General features: G+C 35.0%; 1 protein-coding gene across 1 annotated transcript in view; it reads left to right on the top strand.

Annotated features, from left to right (window-relative positions):
* The window catches only part of GPC5 (glypican 5), a 314,065-nt gene extending 294,874 nt beyond the window's left edge, over positions 1-19,191 (top strand). The window contains exons 7-8 of the mRNA XM_051780908.1: positions 18,099-18,261; positions 19,163-19,191. Coding sequence (XP_051636868.1) covers positions 18,099-18,261; positions 19,163-19,191 — 192 coding nt within the window. The remainder of the gene's footprint in view (positions 1-18,098; positions 18,262-19,162) is intronic.
* The last annotated feature ends 2,799 nt before the right edge of the window (positions 19,192-21,990 follow it).

Here is a 21,990-nt window from a genome sequence, read left to right as displayed (position 1 = left end):
ATGTAAATCCTAACAGTGCATGCAGTTATCTCAGGCCAGTTTTCCTAAATAAAAGATAACAGCTATGTTATTTACACAAACTATTGATAATCTATAGAAACTGAGAAGTTTAAAGATACTCTTTAGTATTAAAAATCCACAACATATGCCACAATATGTCATGTATGTACAACTAGGAATGTCCTGCCTAATGAAGACCAAACCCTGTTCATTTCACAAGGATGACCTCTCAATGACTAATCTTGTACTCATGGATTTATAATCGATGCTGTCTGTGAGGACTGTTGAACACAATAAATATACATGTAAATGCCACTTCTATGAATGTATTATTTACATATGTAAAAAACTGTCTTTTTCCAATACATAGTTCCAGATCCCTTCACTGTAGGGAGCATTTTGTTTAGGTAGTTCTGCTATTCACCTACATTTTGCTCTGGATCTCTGTGGACCTTCAGCAATGCCTCGGCAGGTACCACCAGGTACCACCACATAGTTACCTGGCATGACTGGGAAAGTTGCCATACATATTTGCTTTTTCATGCATGAAACCCACTATCTGATGGGGTGGCACAGCTTCCTCATGTTATTCTGGACACGGAAGTTAAAAAACTCCCATGAAAGAATTGTTATGCCTTAGGGTCAGAGCTTGCTTAAAGCAATATGAAGGTCACAGGAGGGTTTGGTGAGGGTTTGGTTTTTTGTCCTCATTTAATGAGCACTGCCAAGGTCATAGACATATCTCTCTCTCAGATAATTTTTCAGTCAGTTTCTTTTCCATGTCAGATTCTGTCTCTGTTTGCCGTTTCATGTGCCCTGTGAAAAGATAGGATTCATCTCAAACTCAAGTGAAGTTTCTTTTTAGTCATATAAGGCAGGAAGGGAAAGAGTTGCAGCTGAGATGCTGGCAAGGCAAGCTATTACACACAAGTTGCCCACGTGATACCGACTTCAGAAAGAGTCAGTTCAAAATGGGGAAGAAAACAATTCTATCTGTCTTGACAAACAACCTGTGCCCTCTACTAATGCCTTGGGTCTTATACAATCTCTTTAACTGGAGATTCCCAAAGTGTGGATAAACCAGGAAATAGTAAAAGTAGCACAGACAGAAGTTGAGTTTAAAATTTGTATCTGCACTAAACTGTAATGTTATTTGCCAGATCAGTTTCTGGGGTGTTTATCCAGAATGTGTTGGAGTGAGCGATCAATATATCAATCCTCGTGTGTTCATTTTGAACTGTGTATACATCATGAGATGATTCGGTTGCTTACAGTGGGGTTTTTTTCTGTCCCCTTTGCCCCCCTGAGTACCAGCAGACATGAAGAAAAACCTTTATGTCTTGGAAGGCAATTCAGAGTATGCAGAACTGTGGAACAGTAGCTGTAGAGCTTGCTCTCATATGCTGCTTGCCGCTTTCCTTCTGCGTTCCAGAGGAAAACTGCCATTGGAACATATGTTTCTCCTCTAAATGCTTTTTTCAGTAGTAACATCACCAGTTGTCCATACTTTTTCCTTAAGTGAAGCAGATGGTTTAAAGGTCCTGGCATTAGCTTCTCTGATAGAAATGAATAAATAAGTACATTCTACTCTGATGATTTCTTTGGCTTCATGCCTACAGGCAATAATGGCTGATTAGAAAGTATTTCACTGAGTGCAATATGAATCATGAATTCAAAACTCAGTTGTGCTGTGGCTTACCTAGAGCTCAAACAAATAATTTGAAAGTGAAAAACTTATGTGAAAGTGAAAAAGGAAATACTAGCTTTCTCTGATATTTCCTCATGTTTTACATAAAAATTTTCACATAACTCAATTTTCAAATTTTCTCCAAGGAGGTTGCTGCACATTTTTAATATAATGTATTTCTCTTGGTGATTCCTCTACTATTGATTTTCATTTCTGACTATCCCTGCTAGTCTGAGTTCTGCATAGTAAATCGTTCATTTGCTTTTATAGAGGATAGGTTTAAAACAATTATTCTCTTAAAACTTTCCCTGTGCTGGACTATTCCTGTTTCACACTTTGGGAGTTTGATTCACAAGCCTCTGTAACCACATAAAGTCTTCTGATTGATTTCAAAAAGCTCTGTATTAAGCCTTTTGCTTTTAATATTTTTTTAGGAATAGAGCCTCAATGAGGCTAAGTATTGCAATAAAGAGTATAAAAATTTACAGTAGAGTTGCTATTCAAATTTACCACTTTTCTGTGAATTTGAGATTGGAAACTGGGCAGTCTAATCCTGGATTTCAATAGGTGTGTGGTAATTACTGACCATCTCAGTCATCTGTTTGTCATTACTGGTTTTATAATACAGGATTCATGTTGATACATGAAGTATTAACCTACTAGATTGGATAGCTGTATCCACACTAGGAAATTGCACAGACACAACTTAAATGCTCACATTAGATCAACTACAGTTTAAATATTAATATCCTCTTTGGAAGTCGTGACCCTTGCCAGATGATACAGTCTGGAAGATAATGTCCTAAAAGTAGCATACTGGGGAAAGTAGGGATGATTATGGCTGAGAACCAAGCAATGGCCACAACTTATTTATTAAATGGTGTGTACATCTTTGCATGGAGTCTTCAGAAAATGAGTAAATTGCATGAGTAAATCCTTGCAAGACCCTAATTTGGGAGAAAATTCCTAAACTCATAAGAGAATTAAACATTAAGACAACACCTAATTCCCAGTCTTCCAAGCATTTTTTTGTTATACCATAGAAATTATTCAGGTTTTATTGGGATTTAGCAAAATGCATTTCATAGTTACCGTGGCAGTCTTTGAAAGAGTTCTGCTTATTATCTGTACCAGCACTAAAATGAGTCCTCAGTGTGTAGACTACTTAATATACCATTGATACAGCTAAAATTCAGCTTTGTTAATATGTGGTGAGTTTTCCTTTATATTTAGAATATCAAATAGTATAATTGCTTAGTATTAGTATTCAAATACTAACTTTTCATAGCATTCTATGTATGTTGTCACTGCCTATACTATCTACTTTTGTCTCATACAAAAATGTAATAATTAATTTCCACTCCCTGCATTTAAAGCAGAGAAAATACTGTGGCTCTGAGGTAAGCTGAAGTCTTTAATAGTTTCCTGTGGTTTCTTGGAAGAGTTAAATTAGTCTGTACTTATTTTGTTTGTTTTTCTTTCAGTTTTGTTTTTGTGTTTTGTTTTGTTGTGGAATCTTTTGGCATGCTGATTGTTTTGCATAAAGACTTTCAAGAGACCAGCAGTCACTTTCAGGAAAAATGAGATTATGCTATATTGTTCAGATACGAAGTTAAAGATTTTTGCTGTAAACTAAGAATTCTTTGATGTTAGGGTGTTTCATTTGTGGTTTGGAAGTCTATGAACTATGAAAGTGCATGGCAGGAATGCAGCCAGCTGTTTTTTATCCTGTTTTTTTAAATCAGACTCCTGAAATAAACACAGTATGTTAAAGGAGAATTTGCAAGAGGTAAGGTAAACTTCTCTGTATGTTTTCTTCCAGTAGCATGTCACACTGATATGTTTGGCTTCATTCTTATAATTTTCATGTTGACGGAAGAAAAATCTGAGTAGCATGATAGTAATTTGCCACAGAGATAATACCAAAGCAAATTGGTGGTACTTTAAACCTATATAGTTGCCTAGAAATAACAGAATAAAATTAAAATATATGCTTTTTCGGATGTTGGACTGCATTTGCCCTAGAAGCAGTACTCTCTCCATTGAAAGAACTTGGTGTATTTGGCTGCTGTTTGGATTTTTTTCTGTTTACTTAGTGTTTTCTTCAGTTTTGTTTTGAATGATGAGGATTACCAGGAGGATATTGAGCTAATGTGCTAGACCCATTTCTGTTAATTTGTCCATATCTGGGAATATTTTATTGTTCTTACTGAAAAAATTGGTTCTGACATCACTCTGCAATGTTGTGGATGTAAGTAGTGGTCCTTTCTCTATCTCTTGTGCTTGAAAATAAATGTACATAATTTGTGTCCTTCCTTTAATTGTTTACATCTACTGCAGACTCTGAAGATATTAGTGGGCATTTGTTACTGCTTTTAGAGTACTCTCTAGCAATCATTGAAGCAACAAAACAAACTGCTATGTGATCTGTTAATATCAACATTTGCAATGTAATTAAGCGTTTCAAAATGAATGTCTTATAGTTTTATGTCTAATCAGTTTCTTCTGATTACCACAAAACACTTAAAACTGTAATAACTAAACTAAATAATTGAAATCATAAAATGAGACCCCACTGTCTAAACTATATAGGTGAAATTTTGTTCTCTTAGGTCATTTATTTCTCTGAATTGTGTTGATAGAAAATATGTCTGCTGTAATAGCTGGCCCTCATTTTGACAGTCCTGACTTAATGCTACTTGCAAACTGTGAATCAGACAAAAATGATCTGGTAAAAGAGACAGTGACTGAAATAATAGAAGAGTGTGAAAGCATATGGGTTTTATTACACAAGAATAAATTGTACCTCAAAATATGGTGAACTACTGCAAGCAGCATGCTTTGCCATATTTCTGATTACTTTGTTGGAGCTGAGTATTTGAACAATTTTTTTTGTACATTTTACTATGTGTATCCTCATCATCTTCTGTGAGTACAGATTGGAGAGGAAAGGCTTTTTGTTTAAATACAACAGAATATGGTAAAACTAATATGGTAAAACTAATTCCTTCCAAATTGTGCCTTTTTTTGAAAGTCAGGGACAAAAATCAGAAAATTTACATTAACAAACTATGCAATCTATGATTGTTTCAGGTTAAAAAGAACTATGAAAAGGTTAATTTCACATAAGTAAGGCCAAAATGTGGGCTGAAGCAAAATGTGTCCTTGGGAGCTGTGTACTATATGTAGTCTACTCTGCCAACATTTATATTTTAATTAGTAAGGTAATGGGTCTTCTCAAAATAATTTACCAAATAAATTATTAATTATATTTCTTACTTGGCCAGATAGTGACCCTAATTTATGTTGATATAGTGATATGTATCAAATAGTGCATAGTCTAGATTTTGCTTATGAAATAGGAAGACAATGGTGATGAGAGTATGTTCTAAAGGAAGAAAAAGAAGCTTTTAGAACTATAGCATTCGTTTATGCTATAGTACAAGAGTGATTGTTTATAACAAAACTAGTTTAAAACAACAGACATATATTGAAGCATGTGAGGGGCTAGCCAACACACAGACATTGATATATGACAGACTTGTTTACAGTTTGTTAACTCTTCAGAAATACAGTTTTGTATATACATGTTGTCTTGAGGTTCAGGCCTTAAGCTCTTGCTTACTGGGGGAAAAAAAGGGAAAAATACTTTCAATTTGAATCTCAACATCAAGCATTGTAAGTAATTGATCTGTGGAATGAAGGTCAAGCCAAGAAAAAGGTAATGTTCCTCACAAGAAATAGCCATTTTTTCTTATGTTGACTTTGTACTACCATCTTATATTCACTGATATACGCAGGGCTCTAACAGAATGTAGAACTTGCACAACCTACTGACCAGACAGACATACCTGCTGTGATCACAGCCATTCTTCAGGATCCTTTTCATCTTTCCTAAAGGACTGACCTCCCCTCACCTTAAAAAAAAAAGTAAACCAGAAGGTGAGAAACTAAATAAAAATTTGTTTCCCCTATTCACTCTGTCTCAGAAGCACCTAGGCCTTGTTGAGACTTTAAACTTCCTTATTTCTCAAAAATGAAACTTTTTGCATTTGTGAAGGTGCCCCGCCCTGAAGGGCTACCACCATATCTCCAGACACACAGACTAGGGATCCTTTCAGCAACTACCCTTAGACACTCATCATCTACCCAGCCATCTTGGATCCTCTGTTCTCTAGTGGCCTCACACACTGAGATCAACATGCACGTGGCCTCCTGGTCCCTCCACTGGCCAAATCACAGACCCTCTGATCTTTCCAGCACTCAGCCCATATTTATGTGTGCTTCACTACCTGGCTCCCAGACCTCTTACCTGACTCTTGAGCTAGTCCAGACTACCAATTGCTCAATAAAAATCACAGAATAGCAATGCACTCCAGTCCCTCCAGTTGCTATCATCACGGAGAGATGGACCTGCGTGGCCAATCATCCCCACATCAGCAGCTGACACTCAGAACATTATACACTTCAGTCTCTTATCCTAAATGGTAGTGAGAGATGGAGTTGAATGAGAAGACAGGGCAGGCTGTGCAGGTCGTATGCAGAACACAGCCAGACAAGTGTACAGATGAGACACTATTTACAGATGATTGGCCCTTTTCATCCCTTTATCCCTTTATTTTCCCTTGCTTGTTCCTTCTCATAACCCCTTGGTCTCGCCCCATCTTTGGTTTTACCTCCAAGCAACCCATATTAAGCTTTGTACAATCTCTAAATACTCTTTCCCTGTATCCTCATTTGTCTCACATTTCCTAGGAAGTAACCCCTTCAGCACGTGAAGTCATCTGTGGAGATCCTTCCCCACTGAGTCCAGAAGACAGATAATCCCCCAGCCCACGGACTGAGAGTTTTCTGGGATGGCTGGGACAGGCATCCATCTCTATCTGGCTTGTTTTGGTTTCCCTTCAATCATTGTGTCTGTGTTCTCCTTCATAATGGTGGAGATGATCATTTAATCACTTATGCTAAATGGTATAGTCTTTTAACATTGACCTAAGAAAAGAAACTGCTGCTCTTTCCCTTCTTTCCCTTCAAATAATAGTATGATGGGTAAAGTACCAGTTGAGAAATCCTAGTTCAGTTTATTCCAAAGAGAGTGCCTCTAGATCAAAGCTACAGGATCTTTGAGAAGGAAGAACTTTTTTCTTCAATGATTATAACTTTCAGATTTTTAACTAAGAGGTTACGAATCTCTGATTTCTCTTTAGCACTTTGGGCCATAAAATATTAAGAATTCATTCTTCACTGATACATTTTTTGTAAGAATAGCTTGAGAACATGCCTTTGTTCTTCCTTAATGAAACTAGACTATAGTATAAAAATTAGGATAATAGAAGGAAATAAGGGCATGACTCACAGTGGGCAGGGTACAGGTTTCAGTCCAAGTCACTCATTTTTTGCATGAAAACCTAAATAATTTAGTTCTTATATGAAAGAAAATGAGTGATATCTGTTCTTCTGTTGGCAGAATTTTAAGAAACAGTGAGACACAGAAATTCTTGATTGCTGAGCCATATCTTCTTCCCTAAGGCTGTGCTTGTACTAATAATCTTTGCCTCTTGGGGACATGTACCTCTTGGAGCGGATGCCCCATCCCTGGAAGTGTTCAAGGTTGGATGAGGTCCTGAGAAACCTGCTCTGGTGGAAGGTGACAGGGGGATTGGATATAACTGATCTGTAAAGTCCCTTTCCAAACCATTCTATGATTCTATGATTAGTGGGGTATCTTTTCTCCCAAGCTGGAGCACAGCTGCTGGTAGGCCCCAGTATTGCACTATACTATATCAGCTCACGTTAGAACTGTTTTGTTTTCTTTGCAATTACACAGCAGTATAGCCCAGCCCTGGATATAAAAGAACACTACAGTAAAACAAAAAATCAAATTTTATTATGTGTTATAGATTGAAGCTCCGTTAATATTGGTTTTATAAATACAACTGTATTTTACTGCCATTTATACTGTGTGTATCCAATTGATTGTATGTAAAAGTCCTGACTTGAACAAATTCTACGATTGTAATTTAGTACACATTCAATTTTTAAAAAGATATAAAGAGAAATGGGAGCACTAAACTCTAGAAAATTAACTTCAGACTTAACATTTCTATATATTTTGACTCATATTTTACCAAATGTATTCTATACTTTTTGGCATTAATACTTGATCTCTTTGTGATTCCCATTTCTACATAAATTTACATTACAAAACCATGCAGAAATGAACACATTACAGTAATGAAATCCTTGTCAAGTTAAGTGCAATATATAAATTCTACTAGCATTTGAAACAAAATTCAGATTCCATCTGTCATATATTATCTCCAGAGCAGCTAGGACATGTACATATGTAATTGGATTATGATTAATTGAAAAACATCCCAAGTGAAAAACATCCCAAGTGCCTTAAAAAAAGTATATTATATTTATTCTTTACTTTAACAATGGTTTTTAAAAATTTGTATTAAAGTTATTAGTGATAGAAATTCCTGCTTCTAATAAAATGAAAAATGTATAACTGCATCAAATAGGAGATTTCAGTATTTCCCCAATTAGATGGTCTATATGAGAAAAAAAATTAATACAAGAAATATGGCTCATGTGAGAGGAATATAAGATTTTTTATATTTCATGAAAGCTTTAGAATTCTGACACATCTCTTTCTGATGTTGTTGGCAACATCTGTTGTTGTTTGTGTGAAATATTTCTGACACACGAAAAAGAATTGAAAGCTAAGTGTGCTAAAGAAATGCATAAAACTTGCCATAAAAATTGTATTAATTCTAAGGAAAATTAATATAACAAATAGCATACAATTTACTCTCAGAACTTTAAAAATATTTTTACCTTTCAGAGAGTAGGAAGAATGACATCAAGTGGTTGACACATTTTCTTTCCTTCCCTCCTTCCCTCCTTCCTTCCTTCTTTCCTTCCTTCCTTCCTTCCCTCCTTCCTTCCTTCCTTCCTTTTTTATTTATCCCTTCACCAGACTTTCAAGGAAGAAATTATCACGCTCTCTTGAAAGGACTATAACTTCATGGTTTCAGTTTTTGAAGTTAAGTGCTAAGGTTTCTCATTTTCACTTTGTTCTTTTAAATGGTTGCCTCCTTTCTTCATTTTCTGCAGGAGGGTAGTTTTTGCCAGAATAAGCTTTTTGTGCAAGAATTCAGGGGGGAAAAAACCCAACCCTCTTTGGAATATGTAGCGTCAGATAAGACCCTTCCAAAATCAGTAATGCATATGTCCATGCATTCTTACATCGTTTATTTTAGGATGAGATCAGACTTTTGAAGATGCTTGTTTCTTTCCATTGACTACAAATGGTCTAGTGACTCTAAAAGGTGACTATTACCACTTAAGTATCCTGCAGTTTAATAGACAAGTCCTACAGTGAAAAAAAAGAGTAAACCTACACGGTTGATGGGGCTTTTTTGTTTTTGTTTTTGTTTGGTTGGTTGGTCGGTTTGGGGTTTTTTTGTAAAACAGCATATCATCAAAGAATCTGACTTTTGACTTCAATAAACATCTTTCAGAAAACTTTAAGCTGAGATGAATTACCCACTGGACTTTCCCATCTTTCTGCACAGACATATGCCTAAATTTAGATTTCTAAAGCCACATGAAGTGACTCCCACCCTAATAGCTGAGAAAATACATAAGCAGTTTTTGTGACTAGTGTGATCTGTCAGTCTTCACTTATTCATTAGTTTAAGCCTGTCCTAGGATATTTTTTAAAAGCCCGGGAAATGTATTTCCTATGTGGCATTTTTGGTAAATGTTACCTATTTTCTGGTTGTTTTGGGTGTTTTGTTAATAACCAACTTTTTCACTGTATGAGATTTAAATGAAGATTTCTAAGTTCTAAATAAGATGAACATATGCATTAGATTCACATGTCAGTGGATGGTATTGCTGGATTGATCCTGTTTTTCTGCACCATTCTTGAAGATTTAAAGGTTTCTATTGATATCTCCTACGCAGGTGATGATTGAAGATGGTGATTATGAATAAACAGCACAATGGCAATATTTAATAACTGTGAGAACATGGGCTAACACAATACAATGTACTGATGAAAAAGGACTATGATTTCCAAAGTAATCAAAATAGTCTGTAATCTATGCAATATTCATTTCACTTTAAAAAGAAAATGGTCTCTTTATGTCTTCAGATAACCCAAACAATAGAATAGTTATTATAATGGAAATCCTGAGTTTGCATGTGCATTTAAAAGGACTCAGAAAGACAGACTAGTATACCTGGAATTTTTGTGTGTGCTAGCTATAGGAATACATGTGACTTTATAAATATTTATACACAATTCAAAGCCATCTGTCAACAATTAAAATATATGTCACATTTAATAACATAGTCTGTATAGATTAGAATTACTATAATTAGACTATTGCACACATATTACAGCTGCAAAATGGATGAGCCAGGGTTTCTCAGAAATTTCAAAAAGGCTTCTTCTATTTTATAATATTCTCCATGGTATTTGATTGCATCTGAATAAGTAATGCTGCAGAGAAATAGCATAGGCAGCTACTTGAACTTGAAGCTAGCTTTTCTGAGAAAAGTTATAATCTTATCACATATACAAGACCCAATGGGATCTAAAGAATTGTTCTATCAAATCTTTCTGAGAAGACTCTTTTTGTAAATGGCCCACTTCTTTATGCATCAAGAAACCTGTTCTCAAGTAATGTAAGCGTCCCCTCCTCCACCACTTTCAAACTTCAAGGATACCTTAATTCTCTTCCAGATTTTGAAAAACAGGCATGATGCATTTTGACAAGATTAGGCAATGGGAACTATTTTAAGAATAGTTTGGAGGCAAAGAGGATTTAAAAATACAGCCCTTCATACATGATAAGTCTCAATTTATGCAAAGCAGCCTTACTACACGAATATATAGTATGCAGAAATCATGAAAATAAATGACAACTCAAGAATGGGGACAAGGGGCAAAATGTGTGACAGGAAGGCCATGCTTTACCCTTACTGAGAATTCACTAGCTAGCACAAAATGTCAGCAACTGGAAACTTTTTGGGGTAAGGCTTAAGTGGGGCATAAATGGTGTGCAAGAGTTTATACTGGCATTCTATCTGAAGATTATATTCTGATAATGTAAAGAAGGTATATTGGACCTTAAGAAAAACTTGGTAGATGATGCAGAAGATTCTGTATGTATTTTTTTGCTGTGATGTGTTTTGGGGCAAACTCATTGGGCCAGACAAAGTCACAGATAAGGACTGGAGGTATACCTATATCAAGTAAGTGATACTTGATCTCACCAAGGTAAGGAGATTCCTGCTTATTGGTTACATTAGTTAAGTTTCTGCATAACTTCTTTTGTATTAGTGGTAGGGAGGGGGGCAGGAGAGATAGGACATGACAGTATTTTTGCATAGAGAATCTCCCCACAAAAACTGTGCTATAGACAACATTGTTATGACCCATTATGAGATAAATGAATACTGAAGGATTTTTTTCATAGTAATTGAGTTCTGTGTTAAATTTTATAGGTGTCTACTGCCATATCATATTCTAGATCAATTTAAAATGCTCTGATCTAAGGAAAAAGTACATGTTCAGCTGCTGAACAGGGAAATGTGCTTTTAATGTTTCAATTTTTTAAGTATGAGCGACCATTTCTCACTTTTATTATCTGTAGAGCAATGGCTAATGCAAAAGTAAAGGATCTCTTCTATTTTCTTTTTGTATTTAACTTGCTTTCAAATCTTTCTGGGGGTGTACTACTTTTATAAAGTTATACTAAGTTTGAATTCTTTTTTTCTTGCTGAAAGATAAGTTGAGTTAATTCTTATTTCTACTATTCAGGTAGCAACTGTTTTGATCCCGAGCTGGTAAAGGTATATCAAGAAAACACAAAGGTTAGAACTGTGTTGTGCAGTGCTGGCATTGTGTTAGTTCCATCAAAATTTCAGGTTGCTGTTTAATTGGTGATTTTATGGAAGAGTTTTCAGACTAGAAACAGAGTTGTTGCCCTGGATCTGAGGCAGAAAACAGTGGGTTTGACATAGCAGTACAAGTATTGCTTTTATTTTGTGTATCATCCCAAAGATATAAAGGTATAGCTGATAAGAAATTTCATTCTCTCTTTTAAAATTTCATTGAAAAAATAAAAAGTAAGAAAGGAGCTGATGTACCTCACACAAAGCTACAGCTTTTTATTCAAAAAATCCCCATAGGGCACTATCGTGAGGGACTACGAGAGTTGTAATACTAGTGATCTTTAATACCAATATCCAATATAAACTGGACTTCTAATGTAGAAAGTTCATTTTTGTTAAGAAAATGAAACCCTGTAGGATATTCTGGCTACAGATGTAAGAGTAGTTTTTTAATGAGATCACCAAAAAGAAATGCAGTACTTTTAAGTATTCAGGTATGTAATGCTAAGAGGAGGGAAAAAAATTAGGATTGTTTCTTCCTCGCATTTTAAAAGAGTTCCTAGAAATAATTCTTCTGGATTTGATTTGATTAGGTAAATTGAATTCACTGCTGGGCTCCTTTGAGATTCCCTCAAGAAGTACCTCTGGTGCACACATGAATCACAGAATCACAGAATATACTGGGTTGGAAGGGACCCACAAGGATCATCAAGTCCAACATTTAACCCTGCACAGGACCATCCCCAAGAGTCATGCCATGTGCCCAAGAGTATAATCCAAATGCTTCTTGAACTTTGTCAGGCTTGGTGCTGCGACCACTTCCCTGGGGAGCCTACTCCAGCACCCAACTACCCTCTGGGTGAAGAATCTTTGTCTAATATCCAACCTAAACCTTCCCTGACACAACTTCAGGCCATTCACTTGGGTCCTTTCACTGGTCACCACAGAGAAGAGATCAGTGTCTGCTCCTCCTCTTCCCCTCACAAGGAAATTTTATGCTGTGATGAAATGAAAGACCGGAAATACTATGACTGAGCTTAGTTCATATTGAAGGTAATAGAGTATCAAGATATTTTTATTGAAATAGAATAAAATAAAATTCATAGGAAATCAGTGTTTCCCTTGAAGGTATATGATGTGTAGAATAAGTAAATAGGATACTAGATTTTTGTATCACATCGACTTCAATAGTGTAAACATAAACATCCTTGCCTTTCAGTGTTCATCATTCATGATGATCCCTTGTCCTTGTTTCAGCGGGGCTAGAGTTATTTTTCTTCCTAGTAGCTGGTATTGTGCTGTGGTTTAGGTTTAGGGTGAGAATAATGTTGATAACACAGTAACATTTCAATTGTTGCTGAGCAATGCTTACTCTGTTAAGGACTTTTCGTCTTCTCATACCACCCTGCCAGCAAGCAGGCTAGAGGTGCACAAGGAGTTGGGAGGGAACACAGCTGGGACAGCTGACCCCAACTGACCCAAGAGACATCCCATATCATACAAAATCATGCTCAGAATATAATCTTGGGAGAGCTGACCAAGAACTGGTGGTCCATTGGTTGGGTCATCAGCCAATGAGTGGTGAGAAATTGCATTTTGCATTGCTTGTTTTGCACATTGTTTTATCCTTATTATTTTCCTTTCCTTTCATGTCCAATTACACTGTTTTTATCTCAACCCCTGAGTTTTACCATTTTTCTGATTCTCTCCCTCATCTCACTGAGGGAGAGTGAGCGAATGGCTATCTGATATTTAGCTACTTGCCGAGATAAACAACAGAGATTAAATCACTTGTAACTTCCTGCAAGCACAAGAAAATAAAAGTGAATACAGTCTTCTCATTTAAACCATATTTATTTATATGAACTAATACATTTTTGAGAGGCATTTTGGTTTACTTTAACCACATGCATACCCTGCCCTTGAACCCCTGGATTAATTCATGCTTTAAGACCAAAAACTGTTTGATCCAGAATATATATATATATGTATATATACATAAAATAACCTTACCCTAACTGTTCATAATTATTCTTTATTATTGATAAATTATTTTGATATAGAACAACTTGCATATTTTTTAAATTACTAACTTGGAATGTGTAAAGAAAATATTTTTTTTTTTTGCTATTTTCATATGATTTGGCCTACCAAATCCATTATGTTGTATTTGTCATGTAGATGCTTACAAGGCTTATAAAGCTGGTTAAATAAATTCTTGAGGTCGGGTTTTTTGGGATGCACTGAAGGATGAGCTCCTTGGTTAAAAGAAAAGGGTTTTTTTGTTCCATTTTAATCAGTATAATAGAACTCATTTCTGTGCCGTCCTTTTTGAACAAAGGAAATGAGAATGGGATTTAGGAGTAATATAACAACCCTAATCTGACTTAGTATTCCTATTTCTGTCCCCAGAGATATCCCATTAAAATCTGTGACTAGAACACTGCTCTTAGTAATTCATAGTCTGCCGGCTACCCTAGACACCCACAATTATTTTACAGAACAGAATATTTTGTCTTCTAATATGCATGCAATATAATATTTAGACTTGCAAATTTACATTTGTCTGTATTTTATTATAGTATGTGTTTAAAAATTCACTTGATTGCCTCCCTTGCCAGATAAGATATTTTCTTAGACAGTTTTTGTCATTTCTCTTTGTTATTTAGTAGTTCTCCAGTTCTTGTGGCAGTAAAAAATGATCATTACCATTTTGGTTTTTATAATGCTTTCTAGATCATCAATAAAAGTCTTACATAATCTTGAAAGATATACAGACCCTATAGGACTGTATAACAACCGTACATCCTTAGTGATAATTTTCCCAATTATGCTTAGACTCTGAGATTTTCAGAGAAGCTTCAAGGACCCTCATAGATGTTGTTGCTGTAAGCAGTTTATTTTCTTACCAAAATGTTACATAGTACTGAGTCATCCCTGTAAGTACTTTATTACAACAATGTAACTTCTGTAATGCAAACATTTGCATTCTAAAAGATGAAATTTCACAAAATTTATTAATGATATTTTTTGATATTATAAGCTGGTTCAGAATTGCTGTTTGTGTCAAAGAAAGCATTCCACTAAGACATTAGTGAAAATGCTGAGGGGTATTTAGTCAATTGAGCAGTAAAAGATCTAGGGGGAAGGCCAAACTTCCCACAGCTATGTAGGTTAAGCTGAAGACTCCCGAGGACCTTACACCCAAATCATTCACTTGTGCACATGTACCATAGTAGTAGCACACTAATTTTCTCTGACAATAAAATGCCATTGGCAGAAGACATGTTTTAGATAAAAAAATCTTAGTTCAATAAACTTTCATTAAAATTAAGAGAAAGATCCAGCAAATCTGGAATATTGTTGTCTATCACAATTTTACAATACCAGTGAACTAATCCTTGACATAATTCAAACTAACATGGTTGCCAACATTATTTGCTGTTATTTTAATTGAAATTGGAAAACAATAGTGTATGAGTAAACAAACTCATGGGGTTTTGGGTTGGGGTTTTTTGAGACAAAAATTTGGTAGAATGGAAAAAAAGTTTGAGACACCTAAAAAGAAAAGTGATTATTTTAGGCTGTGACACAATGGGAAGAACATTCATTGTACTTTTTGGGGAGGCACATAGTACATAACTAGTAACCCTCCTTATTCAGTTGGAAGACTCATTAACTGTATACAAAATTCTCTAGTTATAACATGTACTTATTCTCCACTTAAATCATAACTGTATAAAAAGCTCAGCACAACAGAATAATTCTTTTAAATGCCTTTTATCTTTATTTATAATGTGAATCCAATCTAGCTTGAATTATACACATTTAATAAAGAATTTGTATTAGATCCAAGTCTTGCTTAGTAGAGAACCGGCACTGAGATTTCTGAGCTTATATGGAGACAATATTTCTTCTTGTACAATTAAGGAAACTGAAGAGAATAACAAAGTACACATAACAAATGATCTTGTTAATTCTTTAATCTTTACTTTTTCAAGTACAGTAAAAAGTTTGGAAAAAATTGAAGAGCGCTTTTTCAATTATAAGTCTACCCTTAAAAGAATATAGTGGGATCACCTGGGTTTTCAGATTCCTAGTTTTAAGTCAATAATACACAGTAAGACAAAAAGGGGAAAAAAAGAGAGGAAAGAGAAATAATTAAGTTGGGCTAAAATCTAAAGAAGCAGGAAAATATAAGATCTTATCAAGCCAATATATTTTTAAGACTGAGATACAGAGTATAGAGGAGGATGCATGTTTTCAGGCTGAAATAATGTGTATATGCGTATATGGTATACTGTGGAAACTGGCAGCAACTTTTGTTTGAAATACTGTCTTACTGAAGTACCTGTCCACCTTTATGCCACAGAGCTCAGGGATAAAGAGTACCTTATCATACAACTTGCTTCAGAAATGTGTCATGATTTGAATAGGGGCAAAAAGTAAGAAAAGTGTGCTGTTTAACTGAATGTGGTTCATTAAACTGTCTGTGTTTTTTTTTCATAAATACTATTTTGGCAGAAGTATGGCATGGATTACACAATGAGCAGGGAACAGGGCAGCAATACAAAGGAACATCTTTTCCTCTTAGCTAGGTAGTTTGTCTTTCAGGTAACATATAAATGCCTAATAAAACCTTTGAATTAAAAGTGCTGCATAAATTGGTCCTGCTGATTCAATGGTGAATGGCTTTCTACTGCTCTTACGCAGTGTGGCAAGTGGTTTTTATAAAACTATTGAGATTTATATGAGTTGTAGTAGTCATTAGAATATTTTTTGTTGGGCACTATACAGCACTTAACAGATCAACTAGTCTGGGAAGCAGCTCCTTAATCTGTAAATAAACTCAGTATATTGGTTGAAAATATGAACCCAGTATATTGTTAAACAACAAAGCAACCACACTTTTGAAGGTATAAAACAACTGAGTCTGTTTCAGACTAATTAGTAGTTACTTTCAAGAGAAAGAACTATCTCATTATTAAATTAAAGAATCTGCGCCAGTGAAATTTAAGCCAGTGTAAAGAAAGCTTGCTAGATTGAAGCAATTGTAATGTACAAGCCTCCACAAACTGATATTTTGGATGAGATAAAGTTGTAAGAATCCTTAACATTTGTAAGAACCTGGTTCTTTAGAGATTATGATGTCTATATGTATCTGACACATAAACTGAACTGAATATCGATGAATATCAAAGAGGGCATATTGGGTATGTTTGTATGCATGACAATCCTACCACCTAGTATTTAAAAACTGGATGACAGCAGCTGTACATTTGATTAATGAGAGACATTAACATTATTCAGATGATTACCCAGCACTGCCCGAAGAATGGAGAAATGTGTTAAACTTTGAGATCTCTAACAGTTGTCTTATAGACCATGCTGGCATCGATGGCCATTTCTATGGTGATAAATAAAAAGGATCAAGAGAACAAGTACTGTATTCAAATCACCTACACTGCTTAGGCCAGTATCACCTATCCCTTTGCTTTATTTTAAGTCAACTTTATTAATTCTGCTGAAACAATGTCTGGATGTAATTTGGAAATAGTTCTCTCCATGCTAGCCCTGCCTCTGACTGTGCTAGCTTGGTCTGCTGCTGCTTGGTCACGCATTTCATATTGTCCCAACACATTTTTTTTCCTTCAGCTTCCACCAGATGTCAATATGACACATGCAGAGCACACAAATATGTTTTGGATTCACCAATACAGAGCTGCAGCAGAGCTCTTATACTATTTCAGACATTTCAAACTGAAAAATTCACACAAAATAATAAATGTACCCTAAGTCTCGGTAGACACCACACGGGTCTTTAAAAGGTCTAGGTCCACCTGCTTTGTAGCACAGATGCTCTCTGTCTGCTTTAAGTGTACCTATAAGAAAGATGGTCACAAGCTTTGTAGTGGGGTCTGTTGTGATAGAACAATTTTAAGCTGAAGGAGGATTGATTTAGACCAGACATAAAGAAGAAGATTTTTATAATGAGGGTGGTGAGGCACTAGAGCAGGTTGCCCAGGTAGGTGATAGATGCCCCATCCCTGGAAATAGTCAAGGTCAGGTTGGACAGGGCTCTGAGCAACCTGATCTAGTTGAAGATGTCCTTTTTCATTTCAGGGGAAGTTGGACTAGATGGCCTTTAGATGTCTCTTCCAAACCAAGCTATTCTATGATTCTATGTACCTATTCATTCCAGTTGGTCTCTGGACCAGAAATTGGTGCCTGATTTTCTTTTATACTAATAAAGACACAGTCAATTTATATTTTTTTAATTAAAAATAAACTATATATCTCCAGATACCACTCTTCTAAATCTGTCTGTAAGCCACGTTAAAAAAAATGAAAAAAATAAATCAGAATTCTCATTCTGTTGACCCTGGAATTTCCTTTTCAAATCAGATAATTACTAGAGAGACATATATGAAATTTTGGGTACTCACTGAAGCTCTCCACATGTACTGCTAACTTGCATACTGTATCTTGTCTTCAGCTGTTGCAGGGCGAATCATTTCCAAAATATGATAAATGGGATCTCCATCAAACAGGCAGTGGTGGAGGTGTAGATGAACAAATAAGTGGTGATTGTGATGATGAAGATGGCTGCGGAGGATCTGGAAGTGGAGAATTCAAAAGAATCCTGAAAATCACAGACTGTAAGTGCATGATTCTCTTTCCTTCTTGCATTTAAATAGTAAATTAGCATATTTTTCACTAATACATGCCACTGAATTATCTTGGAAAAGATGTGGAAATGTTGTCTGCATAATGTTTCCAAGATTTACAGGAACAGGCCTGCACTGGTAGGATTCCTGTGAGCATGGTATCAATATGAGTACCACTTTCATTGTAACTCATGTTAAAACATACTTGGCGTAATATAGACTGGACTCAACATAGTATTTTAGCCAAATAATAGGTGTTACAGTGACATGACCCTTTGAGTTACTACTTGTAAAATAGAAGAGATTTGGCAGTTAAAAAGAGAAATTGTACTAATTTTTGATGGAAATGTGGCAAAATATGATGTTTAGTGATGGTAGCTGCATTTCATAGAGAACCATTGGAAACAATGTACTAAAGAACTCAACAATAATGACAGTATTGCTTCTTACACATCTTTCTGTTTTCCTTACTGTTTTGTTTTGGTGTGTTTTGTTTTGTTTTTTGTTGTTTGTTTGTTTGGCTGGGGTTTTTTTAATTTTATTTTTTTTTTCTCTGAAACACATTTGTAACAATTTTCTTTAAAAAATTCATTTGATTGTACACTTCAGTGGAATGGAACTCCAATCATGAGCAAACAAGTGAGTGAACTACTTCTGCGAATCAGGGCGTCTTTCTACATCTCTTATTTTTCTTCCCAGTGTAGAAATATAGGAAGAGAAGGTGAGAATAGATGCAATTATCATTAAATTGCATTTCTGCATTTTGTATTTTTTTTCTGCATTTTGCATTTTGCATTGCAAAATTCAATACTAACAGGTAAGAAGTCAAGGTTGGTATAAGTGCCTGAATTTATCTATACTTACTGAATTTGAGAATGCTGCATGTTTTCAGGCTTGGATGAGACCCCAGGTCCTTCTTGACTTGATAGTGAAGGGGCATTTTAAAAATGTGGCTGTAGAGAAGCTGTAGTGTATGGTTGCCTAATTCTGTTTGAACAGCAGAAAAAAATGAGACTGAGCATTCTAGGCCATGCCTTAGCAAGACAGTTTGGAATCAGCCTCTGATCTTCTTGAATGAATACTTAGTCTATACATTTTCAAGTCCTACTAGAGGCTCTCCAGATGGGATTTTGAGACATCTCCAAAAGAGTTTGAATACTTACTTCCTGAGAGTGTCCTTGAAGATTTTACTTTGAAAAAGAAGATAGGGATCAAATATTTAAAACCAGATGTTCTTTGGAATGCTGAGTATATTATATCTATTTGATAATGACACTCTATGGTATTGAAAGACTGTAAAATAGTCTTAGAATATGACTAGAGCTATTAAGAAAGTATTAAATGACAAAAGAACTGCAAGAAGAGTATATTTCATTTCAGCCTCTTCTACTGCATTAGAATTTTCTTTATATTGATATATTTAGTGTAATCTTTTCAAAATGTCAAAATTATAATTAGCCTTCATATTCTCTTTATACTACATGTCTTATAAATTTCCAGAATTATAAGCTATGTATTAGGCATAGTGAAGCTTGCATGTAATGGTGTTTCATTTGAACATTTTCTTAAAAATAGAACAAAAATATGAATCCATACTGTTCAATATTTGACTTGTGTATAAATCTTGAGTTACTAGTACCTTCCAGCTGTTGTGATTTTGTGGCTTTATGCTGGCATGTATTTATTATTTGGAATTCACCTTAAAGTTGTCTTGAATGTATACCAGAAAGAGTCCTACTTTGTTCTGGGATATCAGATGTGGACTGTCCAAGAGAACTGTTAAAACATTCCATTTAGTAAGAATTTTGTTACAATATAGACCAAGAAAATATTTTTTTTCAGAAATCACTGAAGTGTATGTTTAAGATAAATTAAACAGCTGCTTGAAACATTCTTCTTTTGCATCACTCAGTTCTACTCATATGAGTAGGACCTTGGGAATTTAAAGTTAAATTGAAAGTGAAAAAAAGTAAAATAAATATATTTTAGTAAGTAGACAAAATTACCTTCTCAAGATTATGATTTTATGTGACAAATTAGAATTTAAAAAATATAATGAGAATTTAAGCTGATATTTTTAATGTATGTTATATATTTATGCAATTTATTTAGAATTTTATGTAATTTTCTTAGCTTCAGGTGACTGTTATCAATTTCAAGCTAAGTCAGACTCTAAACTCCTTGTTTTTAAACTGTAAAGTTAGATTCACTCTGGTGATATTGCTTAGTACTCTTTGAAAAGTATATCTGAACTTCAGATAAACCTATAGGTTGACCACAGTGTGTTGGATCCTAAGCATTAGCTTCTCTATGGAGACATACAGATAGTATTATTTTTCCTTATCAAGAAAACTTTTTGCATATTTTACTTCTGGACAACTTTGCTTTGTCTCATAACCAGTCAGGAAAGAAAGGGAGATTTCTACCTATTTTCACTATAATAGTGAAACTAGAGTCTGAAGGTCCATATAGAGTCTGAAGGTCTATACAGAGTCTGAAGGTCCTAGGCAAAGCCCAAGTTCTTTTTTTCTTAGCTACTGCAGACATTTTCACCAATGAGATGATCCTGTTTGCAACAAATTAATGATCTTAATAAGCTTTTTTAGTGTACTGCTCTATATAAAAGTAAAATTTAAAGAGACATCTGCGTTCTTTTTTTGATGCCATGTCATTGCCTTTTGAACACGTGTATGATACTCAGACTTGGAAGGAACAGAGAGGAAGGGAGGGGATCTATTTCTGCCAACATAAAATTATACCAATTTTATGTGTGAAGCGAAAGATTAATTATTTCCACACTCAGTGCTAGAGATGTAAGAATTGATTTCATTTAGTGCTGGTGACTGAGAAATGTGTGGTGATAACTCTTAGGTTTCAGGAGGCCAATGAACAGATTTGATATTTGTGAATCAGAAGTGATAGCCCTAGCATTACACTAGTGCTTAAATATATTTTGGAAAAAATCTGGTTTTCATACCAGTCAATCACTACATTACATTCAATGTTTCAAAGTGCTACAATTGTGCTGACTGGTTTGCTCTTTCATAAGTACTTTTAAAATACAGTAAATTGGTTATTTGAAAATAGTTATTTGAAAAAACGGTACTAGAAAGGATAGTGTACTTTAAATGCATAAAATAAACAGCAGTATAAAGTCTTGACACTTCATCTGCTAGTTTTATTCTACTCTAACCCAGGAGCTCCCACAGGACTCTTTCATGTGTCACAATGAATTACCTTTTCAAAAACTCCTGCAGAATGCAGCAGTAATAACAACAAATACTTATCAGCTATGTATTGATTTGAATCTGTTTTCATGTAGCTCTGTGAGGATGGGCTAACCCTGGTATCACTCCTCTGAGGTTCTCAATGCCATCTATCAAAATTCTCATAAGATTTTCAGCAAGGTCACCAATTTTCAAAGTGCTCTATCACTGGTTTGTCTTTCTTTGCTAATTTTAAATTGCCACACAGGTGTTTCTTTACTATAGACAGAGATCTCCTAGTTCAGGGCTCAAATATGTAGAAATATTAAGGGTGGGCTTGTGATTAGGTATATAGAGATGAACCCTTCTTGATTTTTATCTCATCTGATATTCATCCTATCTGAAGACAGAAGTCTCCAAAATGCTTTATTTCTCAAACTACTTAATCTGTAGATTATTATTTTCTTCTTCAGAATATGCAATAGAGATAAAACAGCTTGGATTAGGCTTTATG

This window comes from Manacus candei, unplaced genomic scaffold (genome assembly GCF_025592945.1).
Source record: "Manacus candei isolate 608988 ecotype Guabito, Panama unplaced genomic scaffold, ASM2559294v1 h1tg000014l, whole genome shotgun sequence".
NCBI classification, from domain to species: Eukaryota; Metazoa; Chordata; class Aves; order Passeriformes; family Pipridae; genus Manacus; species Manacus candei.
This window is presented reverse-complemented; position numbering and strand designations above follow the sequence as displayed.